We start from the raw sequence: 16,444 nt of genomic DNA on the forward strand, positions 1-16,444 counted from the left end.
CAATGTTGACAATATTTTACATGATGTTTATTGTTAAGATTTTATACAAGTAATGTTATCTAACATTTAAGGTGTCACAATGCTAGAATCAATACAAGTATATACAAATCAACTCATATACTTTCTTTCTATTCAACCAGGCAATCAGTAATGTGACTTTACAAATGGAAATGCTGATCAGTGTCACTTAATTGTAATTCTGTTATTCTATGTTTTTGTTTAATGAATTGTATATCCTCTTTACACCCATGTTTTATAATCACAATAAACAATGATATGTTATTGGATTGTTTTATAATGAAAAAAATCTAATGGAAATTCCTTATTTATCTGTGTAGCGCTATGTTAATGCAGACAACTGCTTCAAAAACACAATGTCTATTAGTAAGAGCTAGTTAAAGTAATAGTAATAGTAATAGTAATTACTCTTGCTGGGAAAGCCTTTGATATATATTTTTTTTTATTTGCCAATAATACCATTAGAAGGCCCAGCTCCGACACTCTGTGAACGCACCATATCACTACAGGAAGTACGGTGCTGGTGGTGTGTTTTCCTCCGTTGGCAGTTTAGCGATCTAAGCTAACTACAACAAGGTGCAACCACAGCCACCGATGTGAAGCTAAACCAGTACCAGACTTCAAAGATGAATTCATCGGCGGCTTAATTCGCCAAATATGTTGGCTGACATTGACATGTCTCGCTATTCATTGATAAGAAAACGACATCGCGGACGACACACTAGCTAGAACAACAGCAAGGTAACGTCAACAGTTTGAACCAGCAGTGAGTCCCAGCAACAACAACACTTCTTAACTTCATGACCATTAGCTTGCTAATGCAGTTTCTTGTCGTATAGTTTGATAGTGAAGCTGCTAGATTCTACATTAGCAAATCTGGCGTTGCTAGCTTGTAAACCCAGGCTTTAAGTCTGCCGTTACAACGCAGTGTAACTGTTTTTCTTTTGCACTGTTTATTCGTATTATCTTTGGCATTTGTTGAGTTGAAGTGTTGGACATGTCCTTAAGGCGGTGTACAGTTAGGGTGGGCTGGTGTCCAGAAACCGGGTGCAAAGTAAGTGCAACTTCATGTTATTGCTCACTGAGAGGACATAGGGGTAGGCTAGTCTTTCCAGATATTACAGTAACTTATGAAACATTAATAAAACAGGCCATTTCAGCTGAGAACTGCTACATAATGTCAGCCATATTAAATGCGTTATTCCTTTTATATATCTTCTACTTAGTCTATTATGCGTTTGGAAGAAGGCAGATTTACACGAGGAGACAAGTAGGTTTTATTAGCATATATATTGATCTGAAAAACTCAGCTGATATTTAATCTCCATTAAATACAGAGGCCCAGGCAACTCATTTCAGATCATTTATGTGGACTGGTATCACCCCTCTGAGAACGTGATGATGTAAGTTAAAAGGAAAAGTATTTCCGTGACTCGGTGGTTTGGCTATTGTGCTTGAAATATTGTATCAGGATTAATAGAGTCAAGACACATGAGGAGGTGACATAACCTGGACCGCACTCATTCTGCAGGTAAACAACACACTTAATGGGTTTACCTCAGGCGACATGTATACAGTTTTAATCTCTTTACAAAACTGTGCCCAGTTGCTGTCTGTACTGGGCAATTTGGAGACATGCAAAGCCTTCTGGGTAATCTAGCTTCAGTTTGTACTATATGTATTTGCTGCTACACACTGGACAATGCACTTTCTCACTTACTCATTAGACAGTCAACTTTTTCCTTCTTTTGGCCTGTTTTTTTTTTTTTTTTTTTTCTCCATTTTCCATTTTTTAATAACAGTACACAGTAACAGTACTTTGCGATCAATCATTATTTACCCGAGCAGCAATGACAACGTTCCTGCTAACATTACAACTTACAACATTACAACCATCTTCCTGCTTGACTGTGACTCAGCGTTTTACTTTATGAATATATTTCTTTTGAAGAATATTCAAAGTACGATAAGGGAACATACACGTCAGAAAAAGCCTTTTTGATTCGTATCTTTCCATTAAAGCCTTCTCCCACATTTCCACATTTTGCAAACAATGTTTGTTTAAATCATAATCTCTGTATGACTCATATTCACAGCTGTTTGTGTTTTGTCCTCATTTCACAGCTGAGTAGTATGCTGGACGTGGGGAAGTGGCCAGTGTTTGCACTCCTTCCTCCAGAGGAACTGCGGCTTATCCGGCAGGCTTGTGTCTTTGGCAGTGCTGCAAATGAAGCCCTCTATGTCACAGTTAATGATGAGGTAACCCTTAGCCTTTAATCCTTTTGTTTACATCAAAATGTGTTGCAAGACTTGATAGACTCTCCTTTTATAATATTGGTATGATTATCTTGCTTTTGGAAGTGGATATCAAAATGCTACAGGCCTCTCACTGTCTGGTGGATGTAGAGTGCAGTTCCAGGCGAGGGGATAAGTAGATAGAATGAGGCTATCTTTAGCTAATACCCGAGCAAGCTCCATTTTTATCCTGTTGAAAGGTGTAGAGCATGCTTCATCTGGCCTCCTTTGCTCATGTGTTTGTCCCTGTGGCCCAAACAGTTTATATTTTGAAGCAGTCATTTGTGGTGTTTAAAAAAATATTTCCTTTAAATGGCAGGCTACATTACTCTCCATCTTGCCTGTGTGCATAGTTGTTTCTTTAGTGAATATAACTTTACAGCTCCCGAACATTCTGTTTACATTCTGGTTGCAGGAGAAGTTTTATTTGGGTGTGAAAAGTGATAATTAGTCATTTAATTACTCAGACAGCTGACACAGAATTACGTCAAAACCTTATTGGCACTGGGAAGATGTGAGGAACATTTTTCCTTTTTTTATTTTACAGACTTGATAGACAATAATTAGTCAAAAAACAACACACAGATGAACAATAATGAAAATATCTTTAGGGGTTATTGGGGAAATGGAATATAATACAAAAAGAATTTATTAACATATATTTTACAGCTCTGACACTTCCATTACATCAAATTATAATTAAAATCCGGCAAACAAATTGTTAATATTATGTATTCTCCTCCCTATATGTCGTCTCACCAGATAGTTGATGTTTACTGGGGTGCCGGTATTTATCATGAGCATTTTAATGTGGCATTTATGTATTATTTATTAATACCAGTCCCATTTCATCAGTGATGTTTGGTCTTCACAGGTCTTTGCTCTGGGCACCAACTGCAGCGGCTGTTTAGGGCTCGGAGACCTTCAAAGCACGATTGAGCCGCGCCGGATTGATGTCTTGTGTGGAAAGAAGATTGTGTCCCTAAGCTATGGAACAGGACCACATGTGGTTATCGCTACTGCAGGTAAACCTGTTATGAAAACTTAGATTTTTCACTAAAGGGAAAATGTCCTCAGGAGACATATGGATGACATCACAAACAACAGCATGATACATGCAAATGTCTACAATCTGGTTTTATAATGATGCTGTGTCATTCATGCCAACACACTATCAAAAATCACCTAATCAAAAATAAAACAGTCCAAAAAATAAAAAAGAATTTATTTTAGTCTAATAACTTCATATAAGTATGATCTTAACAAACTAAAAGTTATGTGCGTTAATAAGGCTTTTAGCCTTCAGTCATTATCGACTCACCCTCATGCTGATGAGAAGTCCGGTGTAGTTTCTTATTCCTCAAAGTGCAGCTGGAGACCCGCGGGGGTACCCTCCTGCAGCAATAATCCATATAACTGGCGTCAATGGTGTCCGAGACGAAAAGGTCCCTAAAACTACACAAAAACTTTGTAATATTCCTTCATACTGCTCGCTGACTATATTTTATAGTGATAGCAAGTTTTAATTTTAGGTTTAGATTGTTCTCCTACTCACATTTAAAACATGGAACGTTCCCTTTACCTGCTGTAAATCATGTGATGTCAACTCTTTCTTATCTACTAATAAAACATTAACCACTGAGACAACCTGAATGAAAGTTTGCCTGCTGCTGTGTAGACGGAGAGGTTTTTGCTTGGGGCCACAATGGCTACAGCCAGCTGGGCAATGGGACTACCAACCACGGATTGACCCCTGCCCTCGTGTCTACTAACCTCCTTAGCAAGAGAGTGACAGAAGTGGCCTGTGGCTCCCACCACACTATTGCCCTCACAACTGATGGAGAGGTAACCTATCATCAGTTGTGTCCTTTCTTAAGTTTCTGTCTGCTTAATCTCTGTATTTATTTGGACGTTGAACATGATGTCTGTGTTCAGGTGTACGCATGGGGTTACAACAACTCAGGCCAAGTAGGGTCAGGGTCTACTGCCAACCAGCCAACCCCACGCCGGGTCAGCAGCTGCCTGCAGAACAAAGTGGTGGTTAACATAGCCTGTGGTCAGCTCTGCTCTATGGCTGTACTGGACAATGGAGAGGTAATGGGTCACAACAATCTGCTAATGTTTAACACCAGCAAGTGAATCAGTGCTCTCAGTAGGCCAACTTTTGGGCGGTTTGTACATTAGGGGCATAGCTAATCATTTTTAATTTTACCCTTTTTTTTTTTCAGAAGGTGCAGATCATTTCATACTCATTTTTACCACCATATGAATGTACCCATCTATTCAAAAGCGATATCTCAGAATATACATATAACCATGTAAAGACGGTGAAGGATAAAAAATGCTAACGAGCTGCTGCTTTGTCTGATATTTTACAGTGTTGAAAGGGACATTTCACCCTAAAATCAAAAATTCATATTTCTCTTTTACCTCTAGTGCTTTATCCATCTAGATTGTTATGTGTGAGTTGCCGAGTTTTGAGGATATCAGTTGTAGAGATGTCTACCTTCTCTTTAATGTAGTGGAAGTTGTCACTTGGTTGGGCACTAAAAGTGCCAAAAATACATTTCCAGAAATCATGACCCGGTTACTCAAGAAAATCAGCAGACCTTGTTGTAAGCAGTTTCATGTAAGAACTATTTTCTGTCTACTGAACTACACTTGCTAATCATCTCAATAGTGCAGAAGGAAATGTGCATCTAGTCATGGATTAGAGCCCCATGCTCGTGACAGTGCAGGATGTAAATATTACTGCCATCCGTCTCGGCTGAGCTGTATCGTTAGTAAGTCATTTGACAATGAGTAGATGCATGTTTCCTTCTGCGCCATGAAACAGCCGGGGGATGTAGTTCAGTAGAAAGAAAATAGGTCCTGAAGCCGCTCATAACAGGGTCATTGCTGTTGAGTTTCTCAGATGTATTTTTTGGCACTTTGAGCACCACAAGCCAAGTGCCATCTAGTTCCATTATATTCAAGAGAAGACGGACATCTTTACAGCCAATATCTGCAAAAATCTGCAACTCACACCAAAACAAGCTAGATTGATAAATAGCACTACAGCTAGAGGAAAAATATGTATTTTTGATTTTGTGGTGAACTGCCAATTTAAAATATATGCTGACAAAAGCTAGTAGAACTGAAAACAATTCGGCCTAAAGATACAGAAAAGTATCTCTCACTACTGCCTTGATATAGCGTGAGCATCATCTGAATTTGTCCCCTGTTTATAGATCTATGGCTGGGGCTACAATTGCAATGGACAGCTTGGTTTGGGCAACAATGGAAATCAGCAGACGCCTTGCAGGATTGCTGCTCTCCAAGGTGTCAACATCGTCCAGGTAAGAGCCTAGAATGAGATGAATGTCATAATGCTCTGCATTTGATTCTTTTTTGAGTTAACACGTTCAGCTTGATTATACTCTTCCTTCCATATGCAGGTGGCCTGTGGATACGCACATACATTGGCACTTACAGATGAGGGGTTTGTTTACGCCTGGGGAGCCAACTCATACGGGCAGTTGGGAACAGGCAATAAGAGTAACCAAGCTCTCCCCACTCTAATAAACACAGACAAGGAGAGGTTGGTACTTTGTTTTAACGCTGGCAACAATTAGCAGTGAACCCTCTCTGCCACCACAACAAGTCACTGAGGGCCACATGACAAGATCCTGAGAGATCTGTGGTAGAATGTTACCACATTAGACATATTTCAACATACAGTCTGCATAAGAAGGCTTTATATTAGTCGTCTCTGAGGTTCTGTTTTCGTCACCAGGATGGTGGAGGTGGCTGCATGTCACACCAGCCACACGTCAGCAGCCAAGACCCAGAGTGGGCAGGTTCTGATGTGGGGTCAGTGTCGAGGTCAGGCTGTTGCCAGCCCCTACCTCACCCATTTCAGCAGCACGGATGATGTGTTTGCTTGCTTCGCTACACCAGCAGTCACGTGGCACCTCCTGTCAGTAGGTAAGAGGGTTCTAGGAACTGAAAGATTTCTAAAACTGTAGAGGAGATTTCCTAGATTTCAGGCGCAGTCTTTTGTGAACCATTTGACATCCCATTTAGCCTATACTCGGGACTAATCATACATAATGAAGTAGAAATATAGTGTACAACGAGTGTCATAGGTACAAATACCTGGAAATGGTCTAAGAAATAAACAGGAAACTCTCTTTCCTGTCCTCGTAAAACCATCATCTTTTGTATGCTCCGTTTTGAGTATAATGACATCATTCTGAAAAATCTGTTTAAATGTATTTTTTAACAATATACTTTATTTATTAGTTTTTACTTTTGCAATAAGTAGAAGATGGATACATTATTGAATCCAAAGGAGAAAGAAAAAAGTACAAAAGGCCAGCAGAACAGTCAAGAAAATCCTTGCAGCATTATGGCAGAGGTACCAGGCCCTATGTAGTTCCCTAGATTTTATATAATTGGTCAGGGAATATCTGTTCAACTATCAAGCCACTGAAATTATCAGTGCCCTTATAATCGCAATCAGTCTGTTGCCTGTTTACCTGTGGTGTCAGAGGAACAAATATTGACTACAATTAAACTTGCAATCCCCTAGATTTTTTCTTCTTACAATGTGTAATAGAGAGTCAAATCTGCAGTGTCAAAAGGCATTAATTTAAATTGTAATTTGGGGATTTTAATAAACGAATGTATTGGCATACCCCGGACATAAGTGTTGCTACATATTTACAGTGAAATATGGCAGTTGTTACAGGACTGTAAAATAGGATTAACATATAATTTATCCAGTTTCAAGGAATCATGCAGTATCATCAGCATCATGTTTATTCCTTCTTTTCTACAAACACAATTTATTTTTCTTTATTTTTGCCAGATGGCGACGACTACTTAACCGTTGCCCAGTCCTTGAAGAAGGAGTTTGACAGCCCAGAGATCTCAGACCTGAAGTTCTTGGTCGATGGGAAGTGTATCCATGTTCACAAAGCTCTGCTGAAAATCAGGTACAGGGACATGGTAGCTCAAAGTCCAAAGTAAAAATGTGAACTAGTGCCTGGAAAAAATCACAAATGTTTAGTTGAATAATGTGATGATTTACTTGACACCTTTAGTTTTGCAACTTCATATTTACTTTTTGCTTTTAAAGAAATATTTTAGTGTAAAATAGACTTCTTGAAAATGAAATGGGAGCGTAGGAAAACTAACCAAAACAACAGAGTTCCCAAACAATCACGTCACTTTGAGCGGCTGGTGTATGTCTGATGAGGTGCAGAGTATGTGGGCTCTTATTTACACAAACCAAATTAAGAATTCCTTTTGTGTGCACATGATGATCCTTAAATAGGAACTGAAACAGTGTCTCCAGGTTTCTCTCTCTGTTGTGGAGCCACTGTAGTCTAATCTTCTTTACTTGATTCTGTTTTTCAAAGATGCTTTTCTTTTCTTCCTCACCGAAGCAGCCTACTTCTCCATCCTGACTTTCATTTCGGTCACATGAGTGTATTTAGGTTGTACTTGGTCATGAGCCATGAAGGCGCTTGTTAGACCGCACTGGGTTTTTTAGGGGAACAGAAACAAACTTTGATGTTGCAGAATTGTTTGTTAATTATAGAAACATAACATCAAGACAAACATAATTTTGCTAATTGTGCTGCTGTCATGACAGCAAACACACTGAGCCATCATTCTGTGATAATGAATTTAACATATAACTTTTGAATGCTGTGCTGCCTATATTTAAACTCCATCTGTTAACCAGCGTTTCCTCGTCTTTCCTGTTAATGTCATGAGGAAGCAAAGGCAGACCTATTGTTTTCCGCTTTTCTTTTTATAACCACACTTGGATTCAAAGTATCTGCATTCCAGTCCCTTGCTCTTTTACACTGTCAGTAGGAAGGAGCCAGGCTGTCTGCGACATCAACCTTGGTGCACATGCTCACACGAATATGCAGCAGTGCAAAACGCCTGCTTTGGCAAAATCACATGCAAATGATACGTCTGAGATGAACTTGGAAGAAATGATAGGGGGGCAGTGTTTTGAGCCAGCAGTTTGGGTAATTTGAAGAAAAATGGTAATCAGTATTTAAAATGCAGAGGGCCATAAGGAACAAACATGGAAAAATACTGTGGGGTGTAGAGTGACATTGCCCCAGGAAGTGTATTATGGCATTAACACTGAATCTTAAGTTAGATCACAAGAATATATGAATATGTTTCATTTTTACTTTGATGCAATACAACAGAAACAGTTTCAGTGTATTTGTTAAGGGTTAGAGTCTTCTGTAGTTGTGGGATTCAGATATGGGAAAGCGTACGGGAAAGAAAACATGATTTACATCACTATTAAATATTTAGTGAACAGTATTGATTACAAACACAGCTGTAAAAAAATAATAATACTAACATACTTATTTTACGCTGTATGTAACGGAATAGAATTGAAGAAATCATTCTCAGTGTATTTTAGCTCCTTGACTTCTAATCAAAAGTGATTAGCACTTAATACTTCATATCACTACCGAATGATATATGATATATATCTGCAGGTTTTTAAAAAGTCTTAGAATGTCCTAAAGGTATTAGGACTTCAAAGTCATTTAATAATCTTAAATTAGTGATTTGTGAGGTCTTGATTGTCACAAACATGTTTATTAATTTATTTTTGTTAAAATTAGTCAAACTCTTGTGTCTGAGTCCATGTTTGCAATATTACAAATCTACCTACCACTGAATCTAATATTAGCCTGTTGGCAAAATGTAGATGAACTTAACTCACTCTAGGAACCATATTCCTACATAAAACCTTCTTCTGAACAGGACGACACATATACTACTTACCTTTACACTTACCTGCAGTGCTTGAATGAGGAAAATGATATATTCATCAAAAAATCTGACATTGGTTAGAAAATATATTTAAAAATATTACATTTACTGATGCCTATAAATAATTTGCTGTAGTGTTTCATATTGTTGCAGATGTTGTTCCTTCTTTATGGGCAGTCACTGTTTCCATTGATTTCCATCCAGTATGAAAATTAGTTACCGGGCTTTTGAAACTTGCTCGAGCTGTGTGATCGATCACAGTGAACATGAAGTCTCATTATTTTTTTTTGCAAATTCAATTTTTACTGGGTGGTAATATAATTTTCCTGGAAGTGCAGACTGCACTGCGTTACCTCACAGTGATAATAAAACTCTGACACTAAATTAATTATAAACCATGTTTGGATTTCTTGGAAAGTAGGTTATAACACATCCAAATTCACTGGCGAGGTGTCTTTAACCATGTCACACCAATACTATGCTCCTTTTCTTTCCTCTCCAGGTGTGAGCATTTTCGGGCACTGCTGAATGAAACAGATGAGGACACCATAGAAATTCACCAGTTCTCATACCTGGTGTACAGAGCCTTTCTGGAGTACCTCTACACAGACACTATTAACCTGCCACCAGAGGATGCTATTGGTAAGCCAGTCCTTTTACACACTGAGAGTACATGTTGACACAAGCGGGTGCAGAAGTCATAAACACACTCATCTGTGTTTTGTTCTTGTGTGTTCAGGACTGTTAGACTTGGCTACGTTCTACAGAGAGACGAGGCTGAAGAGGTTGTGCCAGGAAACAATCAAGAGAGGCATCTCTGAGGAGAACGCCATCACTTTGCTCTCTGCTGCTGTCAAGTATGAGGCGCGGGTAAGCTTATAACCCCTGACACACAGTCGGGCACCATGGTGGTGGGGACCCTTTCAGTAGCTAGTCAGTTGTACTCCTCAGCACTGACCAGACAGCCCTCTTCATTTTTAGGACCTGGAGGAGTTCTGCTTCAAGTTTTGCGTCAACCACCTCACGGCTGTCACGCAGACCCAGGCCTTTGCAGACATGGACCACGACCTGCTCAAGAACTTCATTAGTAAAGCCAGCCGCTACGGGGCCTTCAAAAACTGACTAGAGCGCCCCTGTAGTGATGGATTCAACACGATGGGGTCCTGAGAGTCGACCCTATACCAAAGTAAACACTGAGCTGATCAGCACTTCAAAGCCTTGTCGCTGGGGATGTTAACACTGGAGAGGCAAACAGTTTAAGGTTTCACCCTCTAACTCATGCAAACACAGTGGTCCCGTGAGGCGTAAATATTGGGTCAGTCACAAGCAGACTGTGAATAGAAAGATGTGCCTCAGTGGTCATCTTCGTGTTACTGGCAGTATACTTGGCTAATTTGGTCTCTGATTTGTTTGTTTAAGCTCGTCAGCAGACGTATGAGGTTTAGGGCTTTCCACAGTTTTTTTTATCACACTGCCCTTTATTAGTTAGCTAAACAAAGTAGTACATTATGTCTGATCATTTGTGAGAGGACGCAATCAGCAAAAAACAAATCAGCTATGAATAGACCCTTCACAACGTGCTGCTTTGCGGTGACTCACTAAGAACTTGGTATTTCACCCGGGGCCAGCACCTAACTTCCTGCTTCACACAGAGTGTCGAGTGCCTGTTGCGCATGTTCTTGGCTCGCATCAGGTGTCTTGTCACTTAAAACTTTAAATGAAGATGATATTTTTAATTGTTCGTGTCCTGTGTGAAAAAGGGAATGTTGACTTATTATCTTAATCCAAACCATGGTCTTTTCATAACCTCACCATTTAGTTTTGTTGCCTAGAACTACCTAACTGCAACTGAAACTAAAAATATTTTTTAAATACCTGAAAACAAAAAGTTCAGTCTAAAAAGAAAAAATCAACAACATTATCTGATTATATACTGGACATGAACATGAAAAGTCCTGAGAGAGATCCTTTCATCCAACATGAGCTGTTACGCACATAACCATTGTCCACCTTACAAGGCAGACTATCACTTTCCATACAAGTAGATGTAAGACCAAATACATAAATTACAGGAAAACAATGTGCATGCAGAGCTTGCTGAAGTGTGCACTGCTACTTCTTACAAGCCCACACCCTTACGAGTGAAATACAAAGTTTTTAGTTAGACCCGCTGCTTTTCTTTGACGCCTTGATTCTCAAACTTTCTGGATTGAGATGTAGTATTAAATGAGGAAAAAAATGCTAAATGTTCTTATGTTTTAGAAACTTACGTCTGACTCTTTTCTTCTGTGCAGTTATAGTTTGTATCTGATCGATAAGAATATCACTTTTCTTGCATAAGTTAACGTTAAATTTTGCCACTCTGCTTTATGTTGTAGTTTTTCACCTTTGCCATCCAAACTTATGGTCACCGATTGATGTTTGTATTGACTAACATTCGCACTGTTTTGCTGTTGACACTTGCTTTGGCCACCATCAGCAGACTGCAGTGAGTTACACTCTGAGCTGCTGGAAACAGTGTCTGACACAGACATGCATATCGATTCCTGTTGCAGCTGATTTTACTGTTGTGTTTCCTGCAATTTTGTATGTTTACAGAAGTTTTGTTGAATTATTGTGGTTTTTTTTTTTAATTGTTAACATGATGGCAGCACTTCTGGCTCTTTTTTGTGTTTCTTTATATCTCTCCCCTGGTAGCACCTTGCGTTAATGAAGTAGTGCTGGCTTGGTGTAATTGCCAACTGACTGTGTTGAATAAAGCCCAAGTCTATAGGACCACAAGGTCTTTAAATGTAGTAACCAGCTAATTCCACATTAAGTAGAATGTAACAAACTGCTATTACTTTAACAAGCCAATTATTGTATTTTTTGGAAAGTTTTGATAATTACTGAAATGCCTGTCTTCTCATTTTGTATGGAAAACGCTGTAAGCTGCTGACAGTGGCACTAATGGTAACATTTGATAATCTAAAATGTATTAAAATGAATGACTACATGACTTGTTGTATGTTTTATTGCTTTGATTGGTGATCTGTGGTATACAGCCTTGACATACATGTATACACAGTGTGAATTACTGAGGGAATTGTACAGCTTTCTGCAAGCAATAACCACAAACTATGAGACCAACAGCAGCTCAGTCGTGTTGCACTTGAATACCTTTTCACACTTGTGGATATCTGCACCGAAAGCTGCTGAATGAGTCAGTACAAGTTGAGGTTTTCATACCTTTCTCATTCTGCCACCAAGTGTTTTATCCAAACTGTCACTTTTCTGCACATTACAGTTGCTCTAATACGGGTGTGCATTTTCTTTTACAATAACCCAAATAACACATATTTGATATGGAATTTTGTGCCTCCCTGTCCAGTGAATGAAATGCAAGTAAATGAAACTTAAAAGACGTGAAATACTTGATACGTAAATCAGTCTAGGCCAGTGTTGTGTCATTTACAAAGGAAGTGGAGACAATGATTTGAACGTGTCTGATGTAACCCAGTCCGACTTATGATTGCACATTGAGATGTAACACACACAAGTCATCCAGCAAAAGGAAGCTTCTGTTAGTCAACATGTATGTGTGTTTGTTTCCTGAAGTACAACTTCACAGTGTCACATCTCAGTCAGAACAACAGGGACACCTTACAAAGTAATCCATTTTAATCGTGGTGGAGCAAATACTAAATTTCTGAAGTTTAAAGTATGTGTTTTTGAGACTCTGAGAGAATTGTGGGTTGATTTTACTTTCATACACTCTCAGCTGAAACGTAACATTGTTAGCTTCATATGCTGAGCCCTTTCAGAGCAGCATGTTTGGACAAATGGTGATGAGAGCCAGATCAGCAGCTCACAGATGATAATTCAGTTACTCTGTTCCAGTCAAGGGTTACTCCCAAAACAAATGATGTTAATTTATGTATGCCCATAGAAGACTATTTGGTGTAATGTTTTCTGACTGAGCTGCCAAAGTTGGGGAAACTGCAACTTGTTCAACACTTATTCAGAACAGTGTTAAATGCAAAGAAGAATCAAAACATGAAACTAGTTGCTTTGTAATCCTTTAAAGTCATTTAATTTTGCTTTAAAGGGTTGCCAGAAAACACATTCATTTCCCTGTTAGTGGGTTTCTGTCAGGGCGAGGGGCCATTTAATAGTTTAGCATACTGATTTAGGCTGTCAGTCAAGTTAATGTTGTATTGATGACATCTAAGACTAAACATACAGTGTGTATGTACTTTGTGACACACAAGTTTAACGGTTTGAAACTTGGAACAGGAGGAAGTGCACACAGCTGCCAACGGTACCTGGCACTCCGCCACATACAAACCGTCCTACACTGTGACAAAACTGTGATCTAAATTATAGATTCATTTGGTCAGAATAAAGCCCGTTAAAATCTTAACCTGCAAAGACCCAGGAGGAGGAGTCCAATATTTTCCTCCACAAATACAAAAATTAATAGGATAAAATGGAAATGCTCATGTAAAGTGTTAATTTTCTACTTTCCACCGACTTTATTTTCTACATTTCAAGATATTTAATCGCCCACAGAGTTGTAGTTTAATCTGGTCTAAATTACCAAATAGCCTCTGTGTTGATGCTTCAACATGCAGGAAACTGCACTTTTTCCAGTACCAGCTTGTGGCTCCAGTTTTTAGATGAGTTCAGAGTGATAAAAACCACATCCTGTTAACACGTACTTTTCTGGCTCCAATGTGCTACTTCACTTTTTCTAATTTTGTGTTCCAGTATTTTTGAAACCTGTGAACTAACGTAAGCTGGCTTGTCTTTCCCTCACAAATAACTTAGATACCACTCTGCATAGCTATTCAGGCATGCAGTGTAGCAGTGTGTTTCACCCCTAAAACAAAAATGAAAATCAGTGGTCAAACAGTCAGCTCAGTCAGGATGACTGTATGCTGTGAAACATGTAAATAAATGGTGAAGCAGTAAAATGAAACCATGTGTGTGGCTATTCCTGGTCAGCAAGACTCAATCCATATAAACCACGATTTAACCAGAAAAACGAAGTGACAGCAAAGGTTTTTAAATTCCAAACATGGAGTTCGAGCCGGTGGTGCCAGGAAACTGCACAAACCCGTTCATGTTGGTTTTCAGTAAAGCTTCAGACTTTAGACTGTTGGTTTTAGGTGCATGTACTGACATGCAGCACTGTAGGTAACAATAAGGATACAAAGTCACATAATTACTGGATCATAACCAATCTGATCTCAAATACTTTATTATCTTAGTGCAGTCCTTCATACTTAATAATAGTTATTCACTATTTGTTTATTCATCCGGTAATTAGCAGTACAGCTATGTTAACCAGTCATTCATTGAAGAAGTACTCAGATCACTGAAGTGAAAGTATAGTATTGCAGTGAAGAAATACTCTGTTACAAGTGAAAGGCATGCAAACATATTTTTACACAAGTAAACGTACAATTGTATTTGCATAAAAATATACTTCAAGTATCAACGTAGCCATTATGCAGAATGGCATATTTCAGAATAATATATCTTCAGGACCACAATTTGCCATTTTGGATTATAATTATTCATGTATTCCTGTGTTCATAGCTTTATTGTTGCAACTGTTAATGGTTGTTTAACTACTTTATCTCTGCTGAATAGCTTGTGACTTTCAATAACATTTTATCTTAATCTATAATATCACAACATCATTTATTTGTTGACTATAGTTTGTATTTAACTAAATCTCCAAAGCAATTAGTAACTGAAGTTGTCAAAGAAATGTATTGTTGTAATAAATACAATATTTGCCTCTAGATTGTAGTGGAGTAGAAGTATAAAGTGCTTCAGTAATTACTGTGCACCACTGTTCACCTGATACCTACTATGTTTGGGAGATGGAGGAGGAAGGTTCAGTGTGTATCTTTTTAAACAGAGGAATAATTTCAGATCGAAACCCATAAATGATGCAGAAGAATCTGCAACTGAAAGATTCTACATGTAGTTTCCCTTTCATGTGAGGTGCTGCGGTTATAGGCCCATTACTTCTCAGAGGGCAGTATGTCAGAGCGCATCTGTTTGACTTCAGTTTTCTGCAAATCAAATTCATATCTCTTTCTTTTGCAACGCTTCATCAGTTTGCTCTAAAAGTTACACAACATTTATAGCTACTGTCACCACGGCCTGCGCCACAAGCAGCTACCTGCAGGCAAAATGTCTATGAAGGAAAACACAAAGAGCTATCCCCTGAAGCTGCTTGTCTCCTGCAGACCACTTTGTTTTCTGTGCTACAGTGGTTGTCTGGTAAGTCATTGCTCACCTGGTGGTATCTGTCCCCCTTAGCCAACGGGGACGAGCTGTCCTGCACAGCCAAGAATCTCCAGATTACAAAACCTGTGTATCGTGCAGTGGAACACATGACATGACAAGTTTGGCAAGTTCGGCAAGGCAGGGGAGTCGTGCCAGATGTTACAGCCCCTCCTCCACTTCTTAATCACCTACTTTCAGCACCCTTGCTTGGGCCACCCTATCTCCAAACTTGGCTCTCATTTTGATCTCAACTACACACCTGTAAAGCTTGGAGACTGCATCTTGCATGGTTTTGAGGCAATCACAGAGACAAAATGATGACACATAAACTTCTGTGGTATTTTCGACAGTGGGTGTCTACAGGACCACATTGTACCGTGATGACACACACATTTAGAAGGTGGGAAAAATACCAGTCACGCTATCACAGCTGGTGACAATCACTTGACAACCTAACCTTTCATAGATGGTTTAGTAGCTCATATAAAAGTCTTCTTATCACGTGTGCACAAACAGCTAGGTGTTGATGTCCATCTTACTTACTGGAAATAGTGTTGGGGCTGTGGTGCAACAGAAAATGTCAGACTAAAAAAATGCATGAAAACAAGTTATGCTAAGTTGGTGAAACTTGCTGTAAAGGGGTTTTTATAATGGTTGCAGTGGGGGAGGGTGAAGTATTTGTAGGTGGGGAGTATTTGTTTTACAAAGCAGTCAAAAGCTTTAAGTTGATAAGGCCGTGTGGGGGAGCGAACTGACACTGAAAAAGCCCACAGCAGATTCTTGTTCTTTTAAAATGCCAGGTCGCTGGTTTAGTTTCCATTTAGTAATAAATTAAACCATAGGTGCCACGCAAGAGAAGATGAAGCTTAAGATAATAAAGTTCTCACAATATTTGTATTACTCACAGGTCATGCAAGGCTCACATTAAAATGATCACAAAGTGTCAATGATGTAATGATGTCTTCTCTTTTGTACCTTCTCTAGGAATATCTTTTAAAATCCTAATGGCTTCAGTCCGGTGAAGCACCGCCTGATCTGTCATTTA

The 16,444-nt window shown here is 39.0% G+C and overlaps 1 protein-coding gene across 1 annotated transcript; it reads left to right on the top strand.

Annotated features, from left to right (window-relative positions):
• Positions 1 to 530: 530 nt before the first annotated feature.
• rcbtb2 (regulator of chromosome condensation (RCC1) and BTB (POZ) domain containing protein 2) lies at positions 531 to 12,112 on the top strand. Its single transcript, XM_084351708.1, has 12 exons — positions 531 to 759; positions 2,143 to 2,277; positions 3,188 to 3,338; positions 3,992 to 4,158; positions 4,249 to 4,407; positions 5,544 to 5,651; positions 5,751 to 5,893; positions 6,089 to 6,279; positions 7,166 to 7,292; positions 9,617 to 9,756; positions 9,854 to 9,984; positions 10,096 to 12,112. The coding sequence occupies exons 2-12, from the start codon at positions 2,152 to 2,154 to the stop codon at positions 10,234 to 10,236; spliced, it is 1,584 nt and encodes a 527-aa protein (XP_084207834.1). The 5' UTR covers positions 531 to 759; positions 2,143 to 2,151; the 3' UTR covers positions 10,237 to 12,112.
• The last annotated feature ends 4,332 nt before the right edge of the window (positions 12,113 to 16,444 follow it).

The sequence above is a fragment of the Pagrus pagrus genome (genome assembly GCF_965226575.1).
Source record: "Pagrus pagrus genome assembly, chromosome: 4".
Taxonomy (NCBI): domain Eukaryota; kingdom Metazoa; phylum Chordata; class Actinopteri; order Spariformes; family Sparidae; genus Pagrus; species Pagrus pagrus.

What these genes read in the sequence shown, in the direction of transcription:
- rcbtb2 (XM_084351708.1), top strand. Translation starts at nt 2,152, where the DNA reads ATGCTGGACGTGGGGAAGTGGCCAGTGTTTGCACTCCTTCCTCCAGAG. An exon ending in TGTGGTTATCGCTACTGCAG is followed by an intron (nt 3,339 to 3,991) that starts GTAAACCTGTTA and finishes GCTGCTGTGTAG; the next exon opens with ACGGAGAGGTTTTTGCTTGG. An exon ending in ATAAACACAGACAAGGAGAG is followed by an intron (nt 5,894 to 6,088) that starts GTTGGTACTTTG and finishes TTTCGTCACCAG; the next exon opens with GATGGTGGAGGTGGCTGCAT.